The 21,054-nt window shown below is 45.2% G+C and overlaps 3 protein-coding genes across 6 annotated transcripts in view; 2 read left to right on the forward strand and 1 right to left on the reverse strand.

Annotated features, from left to right (window-relative positions):
* NKIRAS1 (NFKB inhibitor interacting Ras like 1) overlaps positions 1 to 21,054 on the reverse strand; it is a 23,164-nt gene continuing 2,110 nt past the window's right edge. The window contains exons 1-5 of one of the 2 annotated variants that reach the window (XM_083468616.1): positions 10,743 to 10,889; positions 10,563 to 10,621; positions 9,006 to 9,138; positions 8,067 to 8,308; positions 1 to 363 (exon numbers count right to left, since the gene is read on the reverse strand). In XM_083468616.1, coding sequence (XP_083324742.1) covers positions 124 to 363; positions 8,067 to 8,308; positions 9,006 to 9,099 — 576 coding nt within the window. In that variant the 5' untranslated portion in view covers positions 9,100 to 9,138; positions 10,563 to 10,621; positions 10,743 to 10,889 and the 3' untranslated portion in view covers positions 1 to 123. Of the gene's footprint in view, positions 364 to 8,066; positions 8,309 to 9,005; positions 9,139 to 10,562; positions 10,622 to 10,742; positions 10,890 to 21,054 lie in introns of those variants that run through there. The other variant, XM_083468617.1, reaches the window with a different exon arrangement.
* On the forward strand, positions 10,888 to 15,335 carry RPL15 (ribosomal protein L15). Of its 2 annotated transcripts, none has more exons than XM_083468592.1 (4): positions 10,888 to 10,999; positions 12,800 to 12,981; positions 13,495 to 13,631; positions 14,981 to 15,335. In XM_083468592.1, the coding sequence occupies exons 2-4, from the start codon at positions 12,810 to 12,812 to the stop codon at positions 15,284 to 15,286; spliced, it is 615 nt and encodes a 204-aa protein (XP_083324718.1). In that variant the 5' UTR covers positions 10,888 to 10,999; positions 12,800 to 12,809; the 3' UTR covers positions 15,287 to 15,335. The 2 variants fall into 2 exon arrangements, with proteins under 2 accessions (XP_083324718.1, XP_083324719.1); XM_083468593.1 differs by having other exon boundaries at positions 10,987 to 11,094.
* Positions 20,512 to 21,054, forward strand: part of NR1D2 (nuclear receptor subfamily 1 group D member 2) — a 25,574-nt gene continuing 25,031 nt past the window's right edge. The window contains exon 1 of one of the 2 annotated variants that reach the window (XM_083468232.1): positions 20,512 to 20,989. In XM_083468232.1, the coding sequence (XP_083324358.1) occupies positions 20,974 to 20,989 (16 nt within the window). In that variant the 5' untranslated portion in view covers positions 20,512 to 20,973. The remainder of the gene's footprint in view (positions 20,990 to 21,054) is intronic. The other variant, XM_083468233.1, reaches the window with a different exon arrangement.

Raw genomic sequence — 21,054 nt, forward strand, 5'->3', positions numbered from 1 at the left:
AACTGCATACACAAGTTTACTAACTGCAGCGTCAAACTCTGCGAGCACTTGAGGAAGCACAAAAGCAACAGCGTAAAACACAGACCGACAACTCGAAACACTCCTCCCTGGTTGAAATGGCCTTCAGCTGTCGTCGTTATTGCCTTTGGGCTTCCGCCCGGGCAAAGGAAAAGCCGACTTGTTCTGGGCCTGAGAGAGTTTGCTCGCCAGCACGGCGAAGGGCTCGACCAGCGTCCTTCCGTCGGTCACCGTGACTTCCCACAGCTTCACCTTCTCGAGTTTGGCCCACTGTTGAGCCACGGCCGCCTCGACTTGCCTTTCCTCCACCAGGTCAGCTTTGTTGCCTAAGACAACAATAGAGCCCTGAAAAAAGGAAGGAAGGAAGCAATCCGTCAGAAATGGCAAAGCATGGGCTTTGCATCCGGTTCAGTCAAGGAACAGAAAGCTGCTCTCTCTCTCTGAGGAGGCAACATTTAGTTCAATGGACCAATGGATCAGTTTGCATTTTAATTCTAAGGTGCTGCCTTTGATGGAATCTGTATGCCACATAGTGCCCTCCAGATCTTGTTGGTCTACAAATCCCATCACCCCTGTCCGCTGCTCTGCAAGTTAGAGCCGATGCTGTTCGCAATGGTCAAGGACAATGGTTACTATAGCCTAGCAACACCTTGTTGGCAATGGTCAGGCATCATGGGTGTTGTAGTCTGACAACACTTGATGATGTTGGCAATGGTCAAGGATCATGGGTATTGTAGTCCAACAACACTTGATGATGTTGGCAATGGTCAAGGATCATGGGTATTGCAGTCCAACAACACTTGATGATGTTGACAATGGTGAAGGATCATGGGTATTGTAGTCCCAACACTTGATGTTGTTGGCAATGGTCAGGGATCATGGGTATTGTAGTCCAACAACACTTGATGTTGTTGGCAATGGTCAGGGATCATGGGTATTGTAGTCCAACAACACTTGATGTTGTTGGCAATGGTCAGGGATCATGGGTATTGTAGTCCGACAACACTTGATGTTGTTGGCAATGGTCAGGGATCATGGGTATTGTAGTCCGACAACATCTGCTGGGCACCAAATTGGCTACTCCTGCCATATATCAATCCATGTAATCTGTTGCTAAAAATAAAAAAAAGTCAGACGCTACTAAGATGGTATTAGGTTTCAAGAGGAGCCCAAGATGTCAGCGAAGCAAGGAATTGCTCCCAGTTTCTAAAGCCCAGTGACTAAGATTGCCCGTGCAAAAGTATCCTTGGTATGTTGTGGTGTATTGAAAAATACAAGCGGCTGCAAGCCCAGAAACAAATAGTGGCCAGGAAACCTGCAGGTGAGCATATTAAATTATACTACTTAAATACGGCTCTTCTTTCCTATGAAACATGACACAGGGATGTTGCTATGAGCTTCGAGATTATTCAGGCAGGCCACACCAAATCCAGAACACAGGCATGCCAAACGCTTTGGGTGTGTTCAGCTCGGCAGTTACGTAAGACTCTAAGACTGAATGTTTTTCCTCACCTCCTTGTAAGATGACGAGGTGTATTACTCAGCCTGCAATAAGGCAGCCCTGTTGCGTCTTGGGGCCCAGCCTGCTCATTTTGCTGAGTAAGTCTGTGCCCCAAAGTATGATGGCAGCACTGGCTGCATTGTGGCTGGGCTGGTTTGGAAGCAAGTTGTGATTAAGATTGTTCCCGGCTGGTTTTCAACCCACATCGTCCTTTGCGATCTTGCCAGTCTAACTGCAAAGTTAGTTATTCTCCTTTTCTTTCCTAAAGCGATTACTCCAGTTCTCAGCTTTGCTTCGTTCTCTGCTTCTCTCTTCAGTTCTGCTGCCAATTTTCTTTCCTTTTGGATCTTCCTTCCCCCAGTTCTTTCCTTTACGGTACTGATGTACTTTGGCTTCTTCTAAACTGCCACTTTGGCTTCTTCTAAACTGCCTTCCCTTTTCCCTATTTGCCTTATTACAGTCATGGCTGGCGCCCACTGGGATTAGTACCATATTTTTCGCTCTATAACATGCACCTGACCATAACAGGCACATAGTTTTTAGAGGAGGAAAACAAGAAAAAAAAAACTGAATGAAACAGTGGATGTATCATTTTTGTGCTTCATGCTGAGGCCACAGACATGTGATTTGACGGTGAGTTTGGGGTAGCCCAATGCAAAAATCCTGAGAAGCCATGTGGATCTGAGCTTGATAACCACGTTTTTGCACCATTGTGGCCCCAGGCAACAGTGGGTGTATGATTTTTTTTGGTGCAGGCTGTAGCCATGGACATATAATGTGATCTGATGGTGAATTTGGGGTGACCCAATGCAAGGATCCTGAGGATCCATGTGGATCCGTGCTTTGTAACCACGTTTTAAGTGGGGAGGGAAGGAAAAACACAGAAGGGACAAGGAGCACGAGAGGGGTGTGCGGAGAAGCAGCTGGCTAACAATGCAGGAGAGGGGTATAACGGGAGGAAGGAAAGGAAGGCAAAAGTTTCCACCCACCCACCCACCCAAGCCAGCCCCCCCTCCCACCTGCATGTTTTCCGGCTGCCTGCGAGTCCCTAGAATGCTGGATGCACCAGCAGCAGCACCGGAGCACGGAGAGGAGGAGGTGGTCGCTGTAGGCTGCGCTCCTAGCCGACAGAACCTGAGCCGGGTGGGCTGGAGCCTGCGCGCAGTGTGACTAGGAAGGAATTAGAAGGAAGGACGCGGTCCTTTCCTTTCCCCTCTGCTTGCCAGGGGGGCAGGGCATTTCCATGCTCTTCGTTGCGTTTGAGCAAACACAGCAAACGAAAACAGAAGAGGGTGGGCAGTAAGACCCTGAGGCAGAATGCAGGAAAGCAGCAGCTTCCTCTCTGCAGCCTTCCCTCCTCCGCGCAATCTGATTTTTGCCCCTGTACTTGGGCCAGTCAGCTCCAGGGACCACACATTCGCTCAATAACACGCACAGACACTTCCCCTTACTTTTTAGGAGAAAAAATGTGCGTGTTATAGAGAGAAAAATACGGTAAGCCAGAAGGCAGGGAGGTCAACAGTAGGTGGCACCAGAGATGAGTAATTCTACCCTTGTCCCCAGCCTCCTCCCTACTGAGTTCTAACAAGGCAACACTGAAACAACATTTAGAGCGCTACGATTCCACTTTAAACATAGTTTCCTCCAAAGAATTCTGGGTTAAAATTCCCAGCATTCCCTGTGAAGAGGGATTGTGCGCTTTTCTGGTTTTGTGCAAATCTGAGGGATCAAAAGGGGGGGGTTATATAATTTACGAAGACTCTTTTTAATGCCAGCAGACATTTTAACTGAATTTTTATTTTACAATATTAAACTATTTTTATTTACATTGGATCAAGTTTCTTATTATACACCACTCTAATTATCAGTAAGCGGCATTTAAATTATTGAAATAAAATTCTCTAATGTCGCTAATTATAATTTTCTAATTATAAATTATTGAAATAAATTAGTAGCAAGTTTCTAGCAACCATGGTTGCTTTTGCATTTAAAAAGCAATTTTCTCTAAGGGCGCTGAGACAAGGCAGGATTTGGGGAAAACTTCAAAATGACCAGGGTAAGAGAGTAGCTGTTCACTTTTCACAATTTGCTTCTCTTGTGGGTTTTTAAGATTATACCTTTGCTCCTGGTTATTTTATCAAATCCCTACTGTTCTTGAATTTGCATCTAAGGAATCAGGAAGTAGAATATATGGCACTATTCAAACAACCTGTTCTCTCTTCCAAAAGTGAGCAACAGAGACAGTGCCGAACGTCAGCTGTCTTAACAATATTTGAATTGTTTTGATTTACGGTTTTGATTTTGTGATGCACTGAATTACAACCACAGATGAAAGGGTATTCACGACTCGTTCCGTCCTTTGTTGTGTCGAACTACAAACCCCATGGGAATGCAAATACTACTTTCAAACCGCTAACATTAAAAGAGAGACAGAGAGAGAAAAATCTATTCTGCCTTACAGTTAAAACGAAACAGAGGAGAGGAATCACAAGGGATCTTTCTGTGCAGCAAAGTGACTCAGTCGATTGCTTGCTCACAGGAGAGGCAGCCTGTGTTTCCAGGTTCTTTGATGCAATGTGTGTGTAGTCAAATTAGGAAGCCGTATCCTAAATAGCACTTGCTATGACAACCGATTATATAATTGGATTAGGAAAGAAACTTCGTAGTAAACAAAGCAGTTACTGTGCTGTTAATAACAACCTGTTTCACTTTTCTGAGTTATTAATAGCTGGTTGTAATGACTCACCCTGGTCCAGCAACATATCTGGGCACATTGAGGGGCTGCCCTTAGGCAGCCCTGGTGAGAGAATCCGCAATACCACCAATCAGCTGTTTGGGGGAGAAAATGTGGGGGTTAAATTTAACCCCTTTCAAACAGCTGGTCTTGTGCTGTATTGTTTTTTCTGACTCAGTCAATATGGATGCCTGGGGTTCCTCAGGGACACCATGGGACCCTCATATACCTAAGGCACCCTGTCCCTCCCAATTCTCAGTTTTATTTTAAATCAAGGTATTTTGCATTGACCCTACACATGCAGCAGAAGTGGGCAGGTGTTAAAATGGACTGTACTACTTTGGCTTACAAGTGTAGCACACAACTTTTGAACGCTCTGCCATGTTGTTGTTGCTTTATATACCCTATTTTTTGCACCATAACACTCACTTTTTTCCTCCTAGAAAGTAAGGGGAAATGTCTGTGCGTGTTATGGAGCGAATGCCTACGGGTGGCGGGGGGGATCTGCTGCAGTCGTGAGCAGAGGATCCATGGTTCCCCTTCCTTCCCTCCTCTGTGGTTACAAAGCATGGATCCACATGGATCCTCAGGATTTTTGCATTGGGCTACTCCAAACTCACTGTCAGATCACATGTCTGTGGCCACAGCATGAACCACAAAAATCATATATCCACTATTTCGTTTAGAATATTTTTTTCCTTGTTTTCCTCCTCTAAAAACTACGTGCGTGTTATGGTCTGGTGCGTGTTATAGAGCGAAAAATACGGTATATTTTTCTGAAGTTTTTTTTAATTAAGTTTCCCAAAATTTCACACATACATTTCAATATATAATAAAAACTCCCCCTCCCCGACTTCCCACCCCCTTTTCTATGCTGTTTCTGTTTCTCTCCCTCAGCTGTCTTCTATCGCTTAAACCTCGACAAAACTACGGTAATTTTCAATCCCTTCTGTTGCTCATAGTTCACATCCTCCTTGCTCATCATATTATAATATTGCTCATATTATAATATTTTTTTAAATAATCCGAGAAGCGTTTCCATTCTTCCACAAAACCTCCTCCATTAGGTTCTCTTATTTTAGCTGTTGACTTTGCCAATTCTGCATATTGCTCAACCATTCTTCTTCAGTGGGTTATTTCTGCCTTTTAAAAGCTTCCTGTTAATAGAAATTAGCACTTGGGGGAAGAAAATGTTCCCTCGTCCTTACTTCGTTGAGTCTTTGACGCAGGGGAGCATTCGAAAATGCGACGTGGTCCATTCTACTCCCTCACGGGTCCAGACTGAGGTAAGCACTGAAGGATTACTTCACAGAATAGGATTGCACTCCTTCCTTTAACCTCCCCGAGTCTTGCGGTCTGTATGTCAAAGTCAGGAACGCTACGAAATTTGCGGTGATGAAACAGGAGCGATTGGCTGCGCTGCAGGCAGGCCCCATTTTTGGGGAATGCTGGGAATCCACTTCCTCCTTTACACAAGGCTCAGGATACACAATCAAAGAAGAACACTGAGTAACCACGCCTCTGACTGCTATATTAAGAGTCCATGAAAAGGTAGCAAAGGCCTCTTTCCGATGCAACCTTAATCGATGCAACCGGCAAGCCCTGAGTTACGTAAGAACTTTGCTCTGACAACAGCCAAACATTACATAACTGCAGTCTTGTGCTGACTTGCTTTAAATGGCCCCAGACGAATGCTTCCTTCCTTTCTTTTTTTGTTACAGGCACTTAGTTAAGAGATCTATTATGGATTCACTCTCTCTTTACATGTAGAATTTATTGCAGGAAAATACAGAGCCCTGCGTAGGTGATACTGTTCAGCTTGCTGAGCTGCAGCAATCGATAAACAAACATTGATGAAGCCATTTCCCTGTGAAGGGTCTGATTTAGTAGCCACGGTGAAACCCCTAAAAAAAACCCTGATTAAATCCATTATCTTAGTATTACTGTTATACAGTGGTACCTCGGGTTAAGAACTTAATTTGTTCTGGAGGTTCGTTCTTAACCTGAAACTGTTCTTAACCTGAGGTACCACTTTAGCTAATGGGGCCTCCTGCTGCTGCCGCCGTGCGATTTCTGTTCTCATCCTGAAGCAAAGTTCTTAACCCGAGGTACTATTTCTGGGTTAGCGGAGTCTGTAACCTGAAGCGTCTGTAACCTGAAGCATTTGTAACCCGAGGTACCACTGTAGTTGCTTTGGAAGACGATAATCAGGCATCCACACAACACGACCAGTCCAACGAAGGTACCACTGTAATAGTTTTTATCCCGACACTTTCCTTGGCACCTTACAGACTAACCTTACAGATTATGGCAGAAGATGATATTAAGGCAAAAAGCGCTTCCAATCTGTTTTTATTTATTTATGACAATTAGAGGGCAATCTTTATCTTCCAAGGAGCTCAAGGCGGTGTCCGTAGTTCTCCCCCTCCCCATTTAATCCTCACAACAACCCTGTTAGGTAGGTTAGGCTAAGAGAGGGTGACTGACCCGAGGTCATCCAGTAAGCTGAGGGGATTTGAAACCGTCTCCCAGGTCCTAGTCCAACACTCCATGGGATCCAACCCCTGCCCATAAAATATTTGAGGGAGCTGGGCCCCCCCAAAGTTGATGGGCATTGTCATTCAAATGGTGTGTGCGCGCCATGTCATGCAGGACGGGGCCTACCTGCCCCCCCCCATATTTTATTCAAGTTGGCACCCCTGCAACACTCTTAACCCTGTAATTCCCAATGTGGGGCAAACGCAATTTGATTTTTAAGGGGGGCAACTCGAGAATGAGTTATTAACAGTTCATGGCCTTTTAGGGTTCCTACACGTGAATAGGAGTTCACTTTTTGAATAAGAAGAATTTTAAGTCATGGGGCAGGCGGGCATCGGGATTTTAGAGATGCTTAGGTGGGGCATGGCCAAAAAAAATGTTGGAAACCACTGCTCTAACCATTATGCCACGCTTCTTCTTTTGCAGGGAAAGATGGTGTAAAGGGCCTCACCATTTGTTATCAGCCAACGTTTTGTGAACGACTTCTGTTAATTATGTAATTAGCACCGCATGTACTTTCTGCATTTCATTTCCCTGGGACCTCACTGCTTAGTGTGTTTACAAGTGTCCCAGCCCAAAACAGTGGATTAAGCGTATGCCTTAATAAATGGATGGTTTACGATGCCAAAAAGACTTGCAGTTGTTTCCGATACAACAGACTAACAAGGAAATAGTTACGGCGGGTTTTAAGAACCGTTTACTCTTTTCAAACACTGCCACTCACATTAAGCCTTGTGACTACGAGACCTTGCTTTTAACTTGGCAGTTACCCTTTGCAAAGGAGACACACATCTAATGTGAAAGGAGAGACACTAAAAGACTAAAAAAAAATCTGGTCGGCAGAGCAAGTGACCCCTTTGCTGCTTCCTACAAGGGGGTTATTCATAGCAGAGGCCTTTTACTCCTGTCCCATCTCTGCACACAACTACACTGACCCCTGGCACATGTAAAATTGCACTATCTTTGGGTAAATAAGTACAGTGGTACCTCTGGTTATGTACTTAATTCGTTACAGAGGTCCGTTCTTAACCTGAAACTGTTCTTAACCTGAGGTACCACTTTAGCTAATGAGGCCTGTTCTCACCCTGAGGTACTATTTCTGAGTTAGCGGAGTCTATAACCTGAAGCGTCCATAACCTGAAGCATATGTAACCCGAGGTACTACGGTGGTTTGGAAAACCTGCTTTTTAGGTGAGGAGCTCATTTTCCCTCGTACATCATGTTCTCATTATCGTATCTCAGACGCAATTGAAGGGATCGGTGTGTGTGTTTTACCTCTCTTTTGTCTCTACACTTGTCAATCTCCTTCTTCAGCCAGTCAGCTCTTTCGAAGGATTCCAGGCTGTTCACGGCATAGACGAGAACAAAGCCGTCTGCGAGGGAGAAATAATGTTTGGGGAACTCCTCTCCTTCTTGCACCCCCCTGGTGTCGTACAGGCGCAACTGTTCTTTCACTCCTCGGTCCGTTTCAGCCAAAGCCACATACACATCTTCGCTTGTGGCGCTGCATTCTGCACCTGTTGTTTTCAAAAAGGAGAAACAGAGTTCTTAGCAAACTTGTAATCAGCTCTGGCCTGGACAAATTCACAAAAGGCGCATCTATACAAGCAATTGTTTTGTTTCGGTTTTGTATTTGGTATGAATACCTTCATACTGTTGTGGCTTACGGCCAAACAAGTACACACTTACTCAAGACTAATATTAATGGTACTAAATGCAAAAGGTGTGTCTCTCCTCCCTGCCCCAAGGTTGAATCGAAAATACAGTGGTACCTCGGGTTAAGTACTTAATTCATTCCAGAGGTCTGTTCTTAACCTGAAACTGTTCTTAACCTGAAGCACTTTAGCTAATGGGGCCTGCTGCTGCTGCCGCGCCGCCGCTGCACGATTTCTGTTCTCATCCTGAAGCAAAGTTCTTAACCAGAGGTACTATTTCTGGGTTAGCAGAGTCTGTAACCTGAAGCGTCTGTAACCTGAAGTGTATGTAACCTGAGGTACCACTGTACACTGGCTGGCACACACTTCTGTGACTGGCACACATTTTGACAAGCAGCAAGTTTGCTACTCGTCGTCAACAGGCAACGTTGAGAACCGCTTTACCGGCGGCTTCCCAGCCGTGCCACGATTATGGTTTCGGATTATTTGTTGAATAAGAAAGGCAGGCACCTGCAAGTGTCTCTGGAAGGGCAGAAGGGGAACGGCGTGCATCTCTTACCCACATCGTGCTTGCCATAGAGGACCTGCTCCAGAATGGCGGTCTTCCCCACCGAGGCCATTCCGCAAACCAGCACTTTGTAGCCCTTCCCCATCTTCTTTCAGGCTGCGGAGACTGGGCCCGGGGAGCAATCCTGTCCAAGCACCACAAAAGGTCAATGGCATTTCTTACCGTCCAGCAAGAAGCCAGAATTGGAGCATGGCTGAATTCACACACACGAAGAGGAGGTCACAGGCTTGCCAGGTCAGTGCAGCAGTTTCAGCCAAAGTCTCTCCTACCTTAGCCAAGGTATGTCCAACAGGTCATGGCCAAGGAGGAGATAGCTTTACTACCATATTGGCCCGAATATAAGCCACACTTTTTTTCCCCAAATTCCAACTGTGAAAAGTTAAAGTGCAGCTTAAATTCACGACCTTACAAAAATTGGCTTTTGCGATATCGCTGCTGAAGCAGACATACAGAAAATGGAACAAAATAATGTTTTCATGCCGATTTGCAAGCTCGAGACTGTTGTGCAATTAATTCTAATGTCATTCGTCGCCTTCCCCTTACTTTACAGTGCAGTACTGATTTTTTAATTTGCATTTACGGTGCTACGATTTATGGGCAGAATTGCAGCAATTGAAAAGCGATTTTAGCGATTGTACGGCAACTTTTGAGGGCTTGCAAGATCAAAGGCTTGAACTGGCTTGGCATATGGTAAAATAAAATCACTATTTTAGTCACTGAATTTAATGGACCTTTTTCTTTTTCTCTTCAATTTTAAGGAAGCGGCTTATATTTGGGTATTGTCTTTCCCGCCCCCCTTCAATTTTAAAGGTATGGCTTATTTGCAGGTGTGGTTTATATTTGAGCCAATACGGTACGATCCCAGGTTCAGATGCTGCTGATCTCAAAAGCCCACCAGGAATGATGCAGCTGCAGTCACAGTAAGCCATGTTCCAGCTGCTCTCTGGGACATGCGAACCAGGCCAGTGAATGGCAGCCATTTCAGACATGGGGCTTTCCCAGCCCTGTTTAGGAATGCCAGGGATTCTACATGCCAAGCATGTGTGCTAACACTGAACTATGGCACTTACTCAAAGGAATAGGGGTCCCTTCTGTTTCTAAGGGGTTGCATGTGCACAGACCTCAGATTAATGGTGCGATAATGGCGTCAAATGGATTACTTCCATTGCAAGGACTGTCAGGTATTGGACAATAACAGACTATTAAAAGACTAAAGGCCGTGACTATTTTGCATGTGTACAGCTGACGTGCAACCAATGTGCAAGAGGGCAAAACGGGGTGTTGCTGCCCATATTGCAAGGAGATTCACTGAAACACAAACATAAGACTAGCTGTGGTATAAGGGATTTTATCAAGAATGGATTGTATTTGGTTTGAGCAATAGTCTGGAGGCAGAATTAAAGGGAATCAGACCTTGAAGTACAGCACGTGGGAAGCCACAAAAAAATTATAACTATTTTGAATTACTCTTAAAAAACCAAATAAAAATTATTTCAGAAATAAAACAAAAACAAAAACGATTCAACCCGGGATGAATTTCGAGTTCACCTTGAACTAAGAAGGCAGACACGACCCCTTTTTTCAGTGCCAAGTCTCAACCCTGGAAGCTGCAAAAAAAGAGAAAAAAGTAGAGGTGAGAGTTCCTCTGAGCGGGTCCAGAGCGCATTGCTCAAAGCATTATCTCTGTATTGTTTGCACTTAAGGAGAAGTGTTTCTAGGGGAAATTACATGACTTTCCGGGAAATACAAGGCAGAAACTGCTCGTAGCAGGAATCCAGGAATCTGCGGAACTAGCAGGCGGGGCCACGATCCCTCCGGCGTTTTCTTCCAAGCCTGCCAAGGCACGTGGCCTCTTGAACTACATTTCCCAGCAGGCACCTGAGCGCAGCCCTTTCCCCCTCCTCCTTCCTCTTGGACGTCACGGCGTTGCCGCAAAGCCTTGTGGGAAAGCAGGCCTCTTCCTTTCCGGCTCCGGGCGCCGCTAGGTAAGGTTGGCGAGCTGGAGGCCGCCCGTAGTTTAATCCCTCGGCATCCTAATTCGGGGAGGCCTACGGGGGTCCGCTCGGGGCGCCGCCCCACGGTCGGTAGCTGGGGGGAGAGGCGGGTCGGGGTCTCTGGGAGAAGGGAGGCCGGGGAGGCGTAATTCCGCCGGGTTCGGTTGGGAAGGCGGCGTGGCCTGGGCCTACAGACCGAGGCGACTCCGCCAGACGGAGCTTGCAGAGGCCGAGGGGGAAGACGAAGAGAATCATAGAGTTGGAAGGGACCCCGAGGGACATCTAGTCCAGCCCCCTGGAATGCAGAAATAAGCTCGTGAGGCCTAAAAGGCTGGAGCTCGGGCGCTGCTTGCTCCTGAGTAAACCTCCGAGGAGGGACCATTGCGCACATGCTTTACGTGTCGACGGCCGCGGGTTTCAGCCCTGACACCAACCAATAGATGGGGTTAAGGTAGCAGGTGATGTTGGGAGCCACTGCCAGCTGCATCAGATGGTTTATTTACGTATCTCACATCCCTCTCTTTTAAGATGGGTGGGCAAGTAATTGCTTCCAGGTTTTTGCTTCTGCAAAAGTGGGGCATGCATTGTGCGAAGCAAGTAGATAATAAATGTCCTGCTATGGTCTCAGGTAGCTTATTGTTTGTGCCCACGCAACTTAAAACAAGTGAGAATTCTCTGAAGTTACAAGTTATTCACCTTTAGGCACCAGGCAAAAATGTCCCTTTTTAACCAGGCCTTTGGTTGACCTGATCAACATCCTATACCCTTTAAAATGTGGCTCTTTTTTGCGGGGGGGGGTGTTATTGGATTATTGTTTTTATTTTGATTCTATATATTGTGATCTTTTTTGTGAACTGAGACCTCCAGGTATAGGGCAGTATATATATTCAATGAATGAAAGCCTTGTGTTTGTGTTCTGAATGGGTAATTGGGTAAAGGAGTGAGTTTTATAAAAAGAATTGGGATCATGTAGAGCTGGAAGGGACCACAAGGGTCATCTAGCCCAACCCCCTGCAGCGCAGGAATCTTTTGCCTGATGTAGAGCTTGAGCCCACAGCGTTGAGATTGAGCCTCATGCTCTACCCTACTGACTGAGCTGTTGAGTGACTGTTCTTTCTGGATTGAGGGAATAAGGTACAGCCCCTGGATGCTACAGGAGCTTGCATTTGCTGAAGTTATTGCAAGGGGCTTCACCAGGCTGGAAAATCATGCAAATCCTTAGTTGTTGTGGGCTGTCGTGCCATAGATCAGTTGCAGGTCAGTGGTAGATCACAGGCTTTGCGTGCAAAAGGTTCCAAGTTGTGATCCTGGCAATTCCAGCAGCAGTGGGAAACATTCTAGTCTGAAACCCTGAGGAACTGCTGCCAGTCTCTGTAAACCAGGGCTAGAGAAGCTGTGGTTTCCAGATGTTAATTATATTAGCAACTTTCATCAGCCCCAGTCATAGACAGTGGTCAGGAATAATGAAAAGTTGTAGTCCAGAATGCCAGAAGATCTGGATCCCTCACATAAACAAATGATAGGTTAATAGTCTGACAAAGTAAAAAGCAGCTTCCTTTGCTGCTATGTATCTCATACATACTATTTAAATGTAAATGACATATTAATGAAATCAAGCACAGTATAGATCAGTAGCTCAGAGGGGACAAAGTTGGTTTTTGAGTGGTTTATGAACAAAATGTGTTTCGTTATGGACCGCTTTTATTACTAGAGAATGGAAAACACAGTTGCTTTTTTGTTTTCTGAGAGCAATGAAACGCAGTGTGATTTAAACATATCACTTTTTTGCAGCTAAGCCAGAATGGGTGCCTACAAATATATCCAAGAACTATGGAGGAAGAAACAGTCAGACGTGATGCGCTTCCTCCTGCGTGTCCGCTGCTGGCAGTATCGCCAGTTGTCTGCCCTGCACCGAGCTCCCCGTCCCACCAGGCCAGATAAAGCTCGCAGGCTGGGATATAAAGCTAAGCAAGGTAACTGCAACCCAAAGCATGTAGCAGATGTGAACTTGCTCTAGTCACTTGGTTATGCACTAAGACTGGTAGTATTGAGCAAAGATAGCTATGTGCGATAATTCCTACTACTTATTATAATTGTAACGTGATAAGAGAAAAGTAATCTTGCTTACCTTTCATGCAAGCATATAGGCAACTATCCCAAGCTACAAGAGCATCCATGATAAGTCAGGATGTTAGAATGGAAACTTTGCCTAAGACTATCTTGAGACTGAAAATCTTGCCACTGTACTTGCATTCACACAGCTGAAACACAATTCCCACCATTTTTCATGCTTCGTGCAATCTCAGATGAACAAAAATAGATTTTAAATGCACGAGGTTGTCCAGTAACTGAAGTAGAGTATTTGTGGCATCATTAGCAAATTCAAAAATATTGCTAGAATGTAAAACGCAAATGCTAAATAAAATTTCTCTTGTAAAACTGCAGATTTCTTCACTGCTTTAACACATTATCCTGTTGTGTCTTAGGTTACGTCATCTACCGCATTCGTGTTCGCCGTGGTGGTCGTAAACGTCCAGTCCCTAAGGGTGCTACTTATGGTAAACCAGTGCATCATGGTGTCAACCAGCTGAAATTTGCCCGGAGTCTGCAGTCTGTAGCAGAGGTGGGTATTGCTTGTGATCTGCATCAGTCTTTTGTATTGCCCCCTGGTCCCACTGAAGCTTGATCAAATCTGTGTCGCATTGGTTTATCTCCTTTAACTCATGCCAAATTAGAAGAGTATTTGATGTGTATGAATCAGCTTTTAATATGGTTGAGTTGGTAAACTGTGATGGAGTAACATGTTAAGCAGCATTTATTGTGAGAATAAGGCAGTATGGTTAATGAATAATTATTTCCCACAGAGCAGTTTTTCCAGTGTCAAGTTGGCATTTTGGAATTCTAGTTTCTAGGTCGCATATGCAAGTATTTTGGTTTGCAAGGTGCTGTAGCCATCCTCTCTATAGAGACAAAGAACTGTCTTTGTTGTAAACTGAAATTAGATATGTACAGAAATCAGTGAAAGAGCCAGTGCATAAAACTATGTAACAGATTAAAGTGATTACCCTTTTTTGCATTCAGATTGAATGTCCTTGGTGGTCAGATTTTTAGTTACTGTCGTTATATTTATGTACTTGTTAGATTACTTGTTATTCAGATAGCCACACTCTACAGTGGTAGAGGTACAGTACAGTGGTACCTTGGTTCTCAACCTTAATCCATTCCGGGAGTCCGTTTGACTACTGGAACTGTTTGAAAACCAAGGTGCGGCTTCTGGTTGGCTGCAGGAGTTTCCTGCACTCAAGCGGAAGCCGTGTCAGATGTTCAGCTTCCAAAAAAAGTTCACAAACCGGAACACTTCCAGGTTTGCGTTGTTCAGGAGCCAATATGTTCAACAACTAAGTCGTTTGGGAACCAAGGTACTATTTTGGGAAATACAGCACAGGGAAGTATTTTTAAGAAGTAGGATAACATCAGGTATGGCAGCTAGGTGAGTTTAGTTGTGCCGTACAGTATTTGCTTTCCCCATTTCTTGGCCATATAGCATCTCTGTAATGAAGTAGATTGCCATGGTATGTTCTATTATGGTAGCGCTAACAAATCAATTTTCCTCCACAGGCCAATTTGAAAGATAAAATAGTTGTTCATAGAATGGTAGAGTTGGAAGGAGTCCTGAGGATCATTTAGTCAAACCCTGTGCAATGCAGGAATATGCCGCTGTCCCTTACTGGGGTTGAACCTGCAGCCTTGGCATTATCAGCACAACGCTCTAACCAGCTGAGCTACCCATCCCTGTAAGGAAAGAGTTTCTCAATGGAGAAGTCTTTGTCACTCTAATTCTTAAACGTCATGGCTGAATGTTTGGTTCCTTTGTATGAAACTTGTCACCTTGTTTTCCTGGTGCCTGTAATATTCACAATCCCCAATTCCTCCCTTTTATGTGCTTACGTGAGGTTGTTTTTTCCCTGCTAGGAGCGTGCTGGCCGCCATTGTGGAGCCCTGAGAGTACTGAACTCTTACTGGGTGGGTGAAGATTCCACCTACAAGTTCTTTGAAGTCATTCTGATTGATCCTTTCCACAAGGCTGTCAGGCGCAACCCAGACACCCAATGGATCACCAAGGCAGTTCACAAACACAGAGAGATGCGGGGGCTGACCTCTGCTGGCAGAAAAAGCCGTGGCCTCGGCAAGGGCCACAAATTCCATCACACAATCGGTGGCTCACGTCGCGCTGCTTGGAGGCGACGCAACACCTTGCAGCTTCACCGTTACCGCTGATTCTTTTGCATATAATTTTCTCGTTATAATAAATCAGCCAGAGTTCACATTTCCGCTGTCTTGTGTTTTCATTGGGCACTGGGTGTACCCCACATCAGCTCCTTTTAAAAGAATTAAGAATCTGGCAGCATATCCAGTATCTCTTCCATTACAGTTGTCACTCTAATAACAGGGTTATAAAAGTTCTGGTGAAGTTGAAAGCTTTTTGATGACCAAAAAAAATTGCAGTATATACTCATCCAAAAATTCCCAGAAAGGTTTGTATAACTTAACATGGATATGTTCAACTTTAGACCTACTCGGCATAACTAATTGAGATTACTGACTGCTAGTAATTTCAGTAAATGTAATTTCTGAGTAAAAGTTTAATTCCACTATGCGTTGTGTGCAAGGTAACTACCGTTTTATCTTCTCTCATCAGTAACAGTCACCACAGTTAACACTAATAAGATGCCTTAATGATAGAAGCAGCCTCAAATCTTGGTTAAGAGGGGGCCCTTGTTAAAGCTGGCAGAAGAAACAAGTTGGAGGATAGGAACATACAATCCCACTGTTCCTAATACTTCATTTTGTGATGTGTTTTCAAAACTGCTTGCTTTTAGATGCTCATTTATTTTTAGGTTGTATTTTGTACTGCATTGATTTCGCATAAGCCACCTTGGGTGCATTTGTAAGAAAGCAAAGTATAAGTTCATAGTATTTCAAATTTTACTAATAAACCTAAAGGAGTGGCTATCAGTGTGAGCCTGTGGCTTCTAGATACGCATGCCAGATCCAAATTAGCTTTCACACAAACTGACGGTTGACTGATTACAGTCTCTTATAATAAAGCGTTCGTGTCTTAGCTTATATGCTGCAAAATGTGCTTATTACAGTTGCTACGTTATTATTTTTTACTAATTAAGTCTAGATTGTTAGTATAAATGACTTTCACAGCTGCCCGGCAAAGCTAGTTTAATATCAATACAGTGCTTAAAACCCAAGATAAGGATTGGATAAGGTGCTGCTATTCTATTAAGGGCAACATAATGGAAAACAGCCTCCCACGTAGTTCATAACCTGAGCGTGTTGAATAGCGTTGGAGCGCAGGCTCTTTCAACATTGCAAGTTTTCATTATTAACCATTGTCCGACCTTTTCATGCGGGAAACTGCACAGACTGACCCTGCTGTGTTAACTTGTGTATTTCTACAAGAGCTTTCATTAACCGGTTCTTCTCAGAGAATGGGTTATACAATCTTCATTCTGTTAACTAAATGTATAGCCGATAATTAGGTTTTTCCAAAAACAAACAGCTGATTTTTAAAAATAAAAAGTTGGGTTCTTTGTTCATGGCTATAGTAAAGTACAGTAAGAGCCCTTAGAAACTGGTAAATGTGAGATTCTTGTGCTTTGTTCTGTCAGGCTAAGCTAGTGACATGAAATGGTGTCTAGGAGTGAGCTATAGCTTGTCTCATACCTAGTATTATACAGTCATACCTCGGGTTACAGATGCTTCGGGTTGCGCACTGCGCTGAACCCACGAGTACCAGAACAGGTTACTTCCAGGTTTCAGCTTTTGCACATGCGCAGAAGTGCTAAATTGTTCTTTGCGCATAAGCGCCGAATTGCAACCCGTGCGTGCACAGATGTGACGCTGTGGGTTGCGAACGTGCTTCCCGCATGGATAATGTTTGCAACCCGAGCGTCCACTGTAATGCAATTCCTACAGCCAAGCTAGTGCCAGATATTGCTCTGCTTTCCTTCAGACCACATCAGCAAAGCCAGGATCTGGGGTCATGCTATCTAGGCAACCCAGGGCCTCCGTACACCCCAGGCTTGCATCCTGGGGATGTCACTTCAGTGCTGCTAATGCATTGGTTTGACTTCACTCCTGGAGGCGCACTCCATTGTCTCAAAACAAATGGATGCCAGCGACATTTTGCATTTTAGGGATCAATTTACCGGTAATTCATTGTATATGTTTCCATTATCCATACATAGCAGTAGCTGAGAATTATATGAGACACATAATTAGCATTTTTTGAGAATGGGGGTGTGTGTGCTAGATTTTACCCTTTATTACATGGGTGAGGAGCAGATAACACCAGGATCCTGAACACCGTCTTTCTATCTTACAATACTCAAGGCGGTTTACAAGCTGAAGAAACAAAAAATGTACATCTTACAACAATCTAATACAATACAAAAATGTGATAATAAAACATAACGTTAAAATAGGCAGCCTACATCAAAAAATTAACATTCAGCAATCAATTAGAATAGTATAAAATGGGTAAAGATAAAGGGACCCCTGACCATTAGGTCCAGTCGTGGCCAACTCGGGGGTTGCGGCGCTCATCTCGCTTTATTGGCCGAGGCAGCCGGCGTACAGCTTCCGGGTCATGTGGCCAGCATGACTAAGCCGCTTCTGGCGAACCAGAGCAGCGCATGGAAACGCTGTTTACCTTCCCGCTGGAGCGGTACCTATTTATCTACTTGCACTTTGACGTGCTTTCGAACTGCTAGGTTGGCAGGAGCTGGGACCGAGCAATGGGAGCTCACCCCGTCGCGGGGATTCGAACCGCTGACCTTCTGATTGGCAAGTCCTAGGCTCTGTGGTTTAACCCACAGCGCCACCCGCGTCCCTAGTATAAAATAATATCAACATAAAAGCTGAACAGAAATCCACTCAACAGTTACAATAATATCTAAACTATAATCAATAAAACGACGGCAAGCCACAGTACATAAAGCAATACAGTACACATTGAGAAGCAGAGGGTGGGGCAAGGCAGGTGGAAGGAAGAAGAAGAGTTTGGATTTGATATCCCGCCTTTCACTCCCCTTCAGGAGTCTCAAAGCGGCTAACATTCTCCTTTCCCTTCCTCCCCCACAACAAACACTCTGTGAGGTGAGTGGGGCTGAGAGACTTCACAGAAGTGTGACTGGCCCAAGGTCACCCAGCAGCTGCATGTGGAGGTGCGGAGACGCGAACCCGGTTCCCCAGATTACAAGACTACCGCTCTTAACCACTACACTACACTGGCCCCTTGCCTGATGGAGTCTATCCCCTCACAGTTCTTCCTCCAGGACCAGTTCCCTCATGAGGACTCCTAGGGCCGGAGGGTGGGGCAAGGCAGGTGGAAAGAGGCCTTTTCTGATGGAGTCTCTCCCTTCACAGTTCTTCCTCCAGGAACAGCTCCCTTATGAGGACGGGTTCGTCTACGGAGTCCTCCACTGCTATCATAGGAAACTTGCTGTCAATGCCAATCAGCAAATGGGCATTGGCTGCAACCTTCAGTTGCCAGGGAACGGTTAGGATCCTTTCAAGGCTCCCAATTTTACACTGGCGTTCACATTTGCACCTGCCCCATGTCTGATGTCACATAGGATGCAAGGTGTGGAGCAGCTGTCCACACACTGAGCAAAATAATCTTGTGGTAACGAATTGGGGCTTAGGTCAAATGTGGCCTATGAGCCAGGGGTTCCACGATATCTGCTTTACTATTATCCCAGCCCAGATCAGGATCCTGTTCCACCGTTGTTCTGAGGTGAGGAGAATAAATTGCATGATTGTATTTCTTGTGGAAGCATCTGTCAGCGCTGTGACTCTGCAATGATACTGTGACTGAAAGATGACATAGCGTTAAAGTTAGGTGTAATCAGTGTTACATTGTGAAAATGATTAGCAGCAGGGCACAGGCTATTTTGCAATTGAAAAAGAGGTTGAGTATTTCCACGCTGAATATCGTCGGCAAAACTGCAATCTGATAATGTATAAAAGAGAATCTGATTTCAGCATACAACTGTTTTATATAGGAAATAAGCATTAAATATGGATAAACCCAGAAGAGTAAGTTGTAACTAAACATAAAAACTCGTGTCTGACTCACAAAGTTTGTATTTCAGAAAATAACCAAATACAATGAGATGTTTCTGTAATATAGTACTGAAAACTGCAATGCAAATTGTTCTAGTGTTAAGAACAAAGGCATATTTTTGTGTCTGCAGGAGGTATTATAGCAATATAGCCAAGTTAATGTTGTAAAACACAAAGCAAACTAAAGATGAGTTGGCAGAAAACATGTTAAATATTTGCTTTGATTATTCTCTCAACCTTTCCCTGAATTTACAAATCTCCACAGAGGCTTATTTAAAAATAGCTATGCTTTGTTGGGCGGTATTTAGCAAGCAACGTTAATTCCATCCTACAGCTCTGAACAGCTTCTCCAGGCTGCAGGAAGCTTCAGCCACAAATATTTACTATACATTTCACATCCGTGTGCAAAGCTTCTTATTTCTTATTTGTTTATTAAAACATTTCTATATCTCCTCCCTGTGGAACGCCCTCTCATCAGATGTCAAGGAGACAAATAACTACGTACACAACTTTTAGGACACCTGAAGGCAGCCCTGTATTGGGAGGTTTTTAATGGTTGATGTTTCATTATGTTTTTACGAGTGTTGGAAGCCACCCAGAGTGGGCGGGGTATAAATGAAATAATTATACTTTACTCTACAGTGGTACCTCGGTTGTCAAACGTCATCTGTTCTGGAAGACTGTTTGACTTCCAAGACATTTGACAACTGAGGCACAAACAGCAGTCTCCAAAGTCAATGGAGACAACTGAAAATCACACAACAGAATCTGTTCGCCTTCCAAAAAGCGTTCGAAAACCGAAGCATTTACTTCCAGTTTTTCGGCGTTCAAAAACCGAAATGTTTGGCTTCCGAGATTCTAGAAATCCGAGGTACCAATGTAATATTAATAATCATCATCATCACATTAAAAAACACATTAGAACTGCAATTGAAAAACTAGGATTGAGTTAAACTTGTAATATTCTGAGACCATGAATCATTGAACTTCCTTGGAGGTTTTTAAGCAGAGGTTGGATGGAGATTTGTCATGGATGCTTTAGCAGAGTTTCCTGCATTGCAGAGGGTTGGACTGGATAACCCTTGGGTCCCTTCCAATTCTCTGATTCCATGAATTCCTGTGAACTCCAAGGTCCCTTTCCTAAGCTTTTATGGAGATTCTCCCTCAAGCACCCTGCCTCCAGTCCAGCTAGTATTAGTCACGACCAATTGCATTTCAGAGGAACTTCGATGCCCTGATCTTGTGCGTAATTGCTACCGTGCAGCCGGAGACGCGTGTCCGTTTCATCACACATGACTGACATGTGACAAGGGGCGGGTCGCTCGCTCTCCCCGCCTCCCCGAGGGACGGGGAAAGTGTGTCACTGGGTTGAAAGAGCCGGTCGGGAAGGGGAGGCGGGGCGAGCTGGGACGCCGCTCGGTGCAGCGGCTGTTCCGACGGCGCGCGAGTGGGCAAGGCGAGGGCGGCGACGGGGCGAGGCACGTGGTGGGCGCCGCCCTCCCGGTGACTCTCCCCGTCCTCGTGCGGGGAAGGGGGAGGAGGAAGGAGCCGGCAGCCGCAGCCCAGCAAGCCCATCTCCCCAGGAAGGCTCGACGGCGGCGCGGCGGCTGCCTGGCCTCCTCCCGCCTCGCACACACGAGGCGCGTCCACGCAGCAGCCGGGGGAAGGCGGGAGGCGGGCGCGGCTCGCTTGGGCACAGCTGCCGCAGCGGCTCTTTCGGCACAAGCGGAGAACGAGGCAGGCAGGCGCCCCAGCAGCCCGGGAAAGCCGTCGGTGAATGATCCCGGCTCTCGGAGGCAGCTGCGGGGAAGAAATCGGGGGACGCCATGGAGGTCAATGCAGGTAAGTGAGGCTTTGGGGTTGTCAGGGAGGTCAGAAGCGAGATCCGACGTGATGACTGCGGAGCA

The sequence above is a fragment of the Podarcis liolepis genome (assembly GCF_965112155.1).
Source record: "Podarcis liolepis genome assembly, chromosome: 12".
Lineage (NCBI taxonomy): Eukaryota > Metazoa > Chordata > Lepidosauria > Squamata > Lacertidae > Podarcis > Podarcis liolepis.

What these genes read in the sequence shown, in the direction of transcription:
- RPL15 (XM_083468592.1), top strand. Translation starts at nt 12,810, where the DNA reads ATGGGTGCCTACAAATATATCCAAGAACTATGGAGGAAGAAACAGTCA. An exon ending in GGGATATAAAGCTAAGCAAG is followed by an intron (nt 12,982 to 13,494) that starts GTAACTGCAACC and finishes GTTGTGTCTTAG; the next exon opens with GTTACGTCATCTACCGCATT. An exon ending in GTCTGCAGTCTGTAGCAGAG is followed by an intron (nt 13,632 to 14,980) that starts GTGGGTATTGCT and finishes TTTCCCTGCTAG; the next exon opens with GAGCGTGCTGGCCGCCATTG.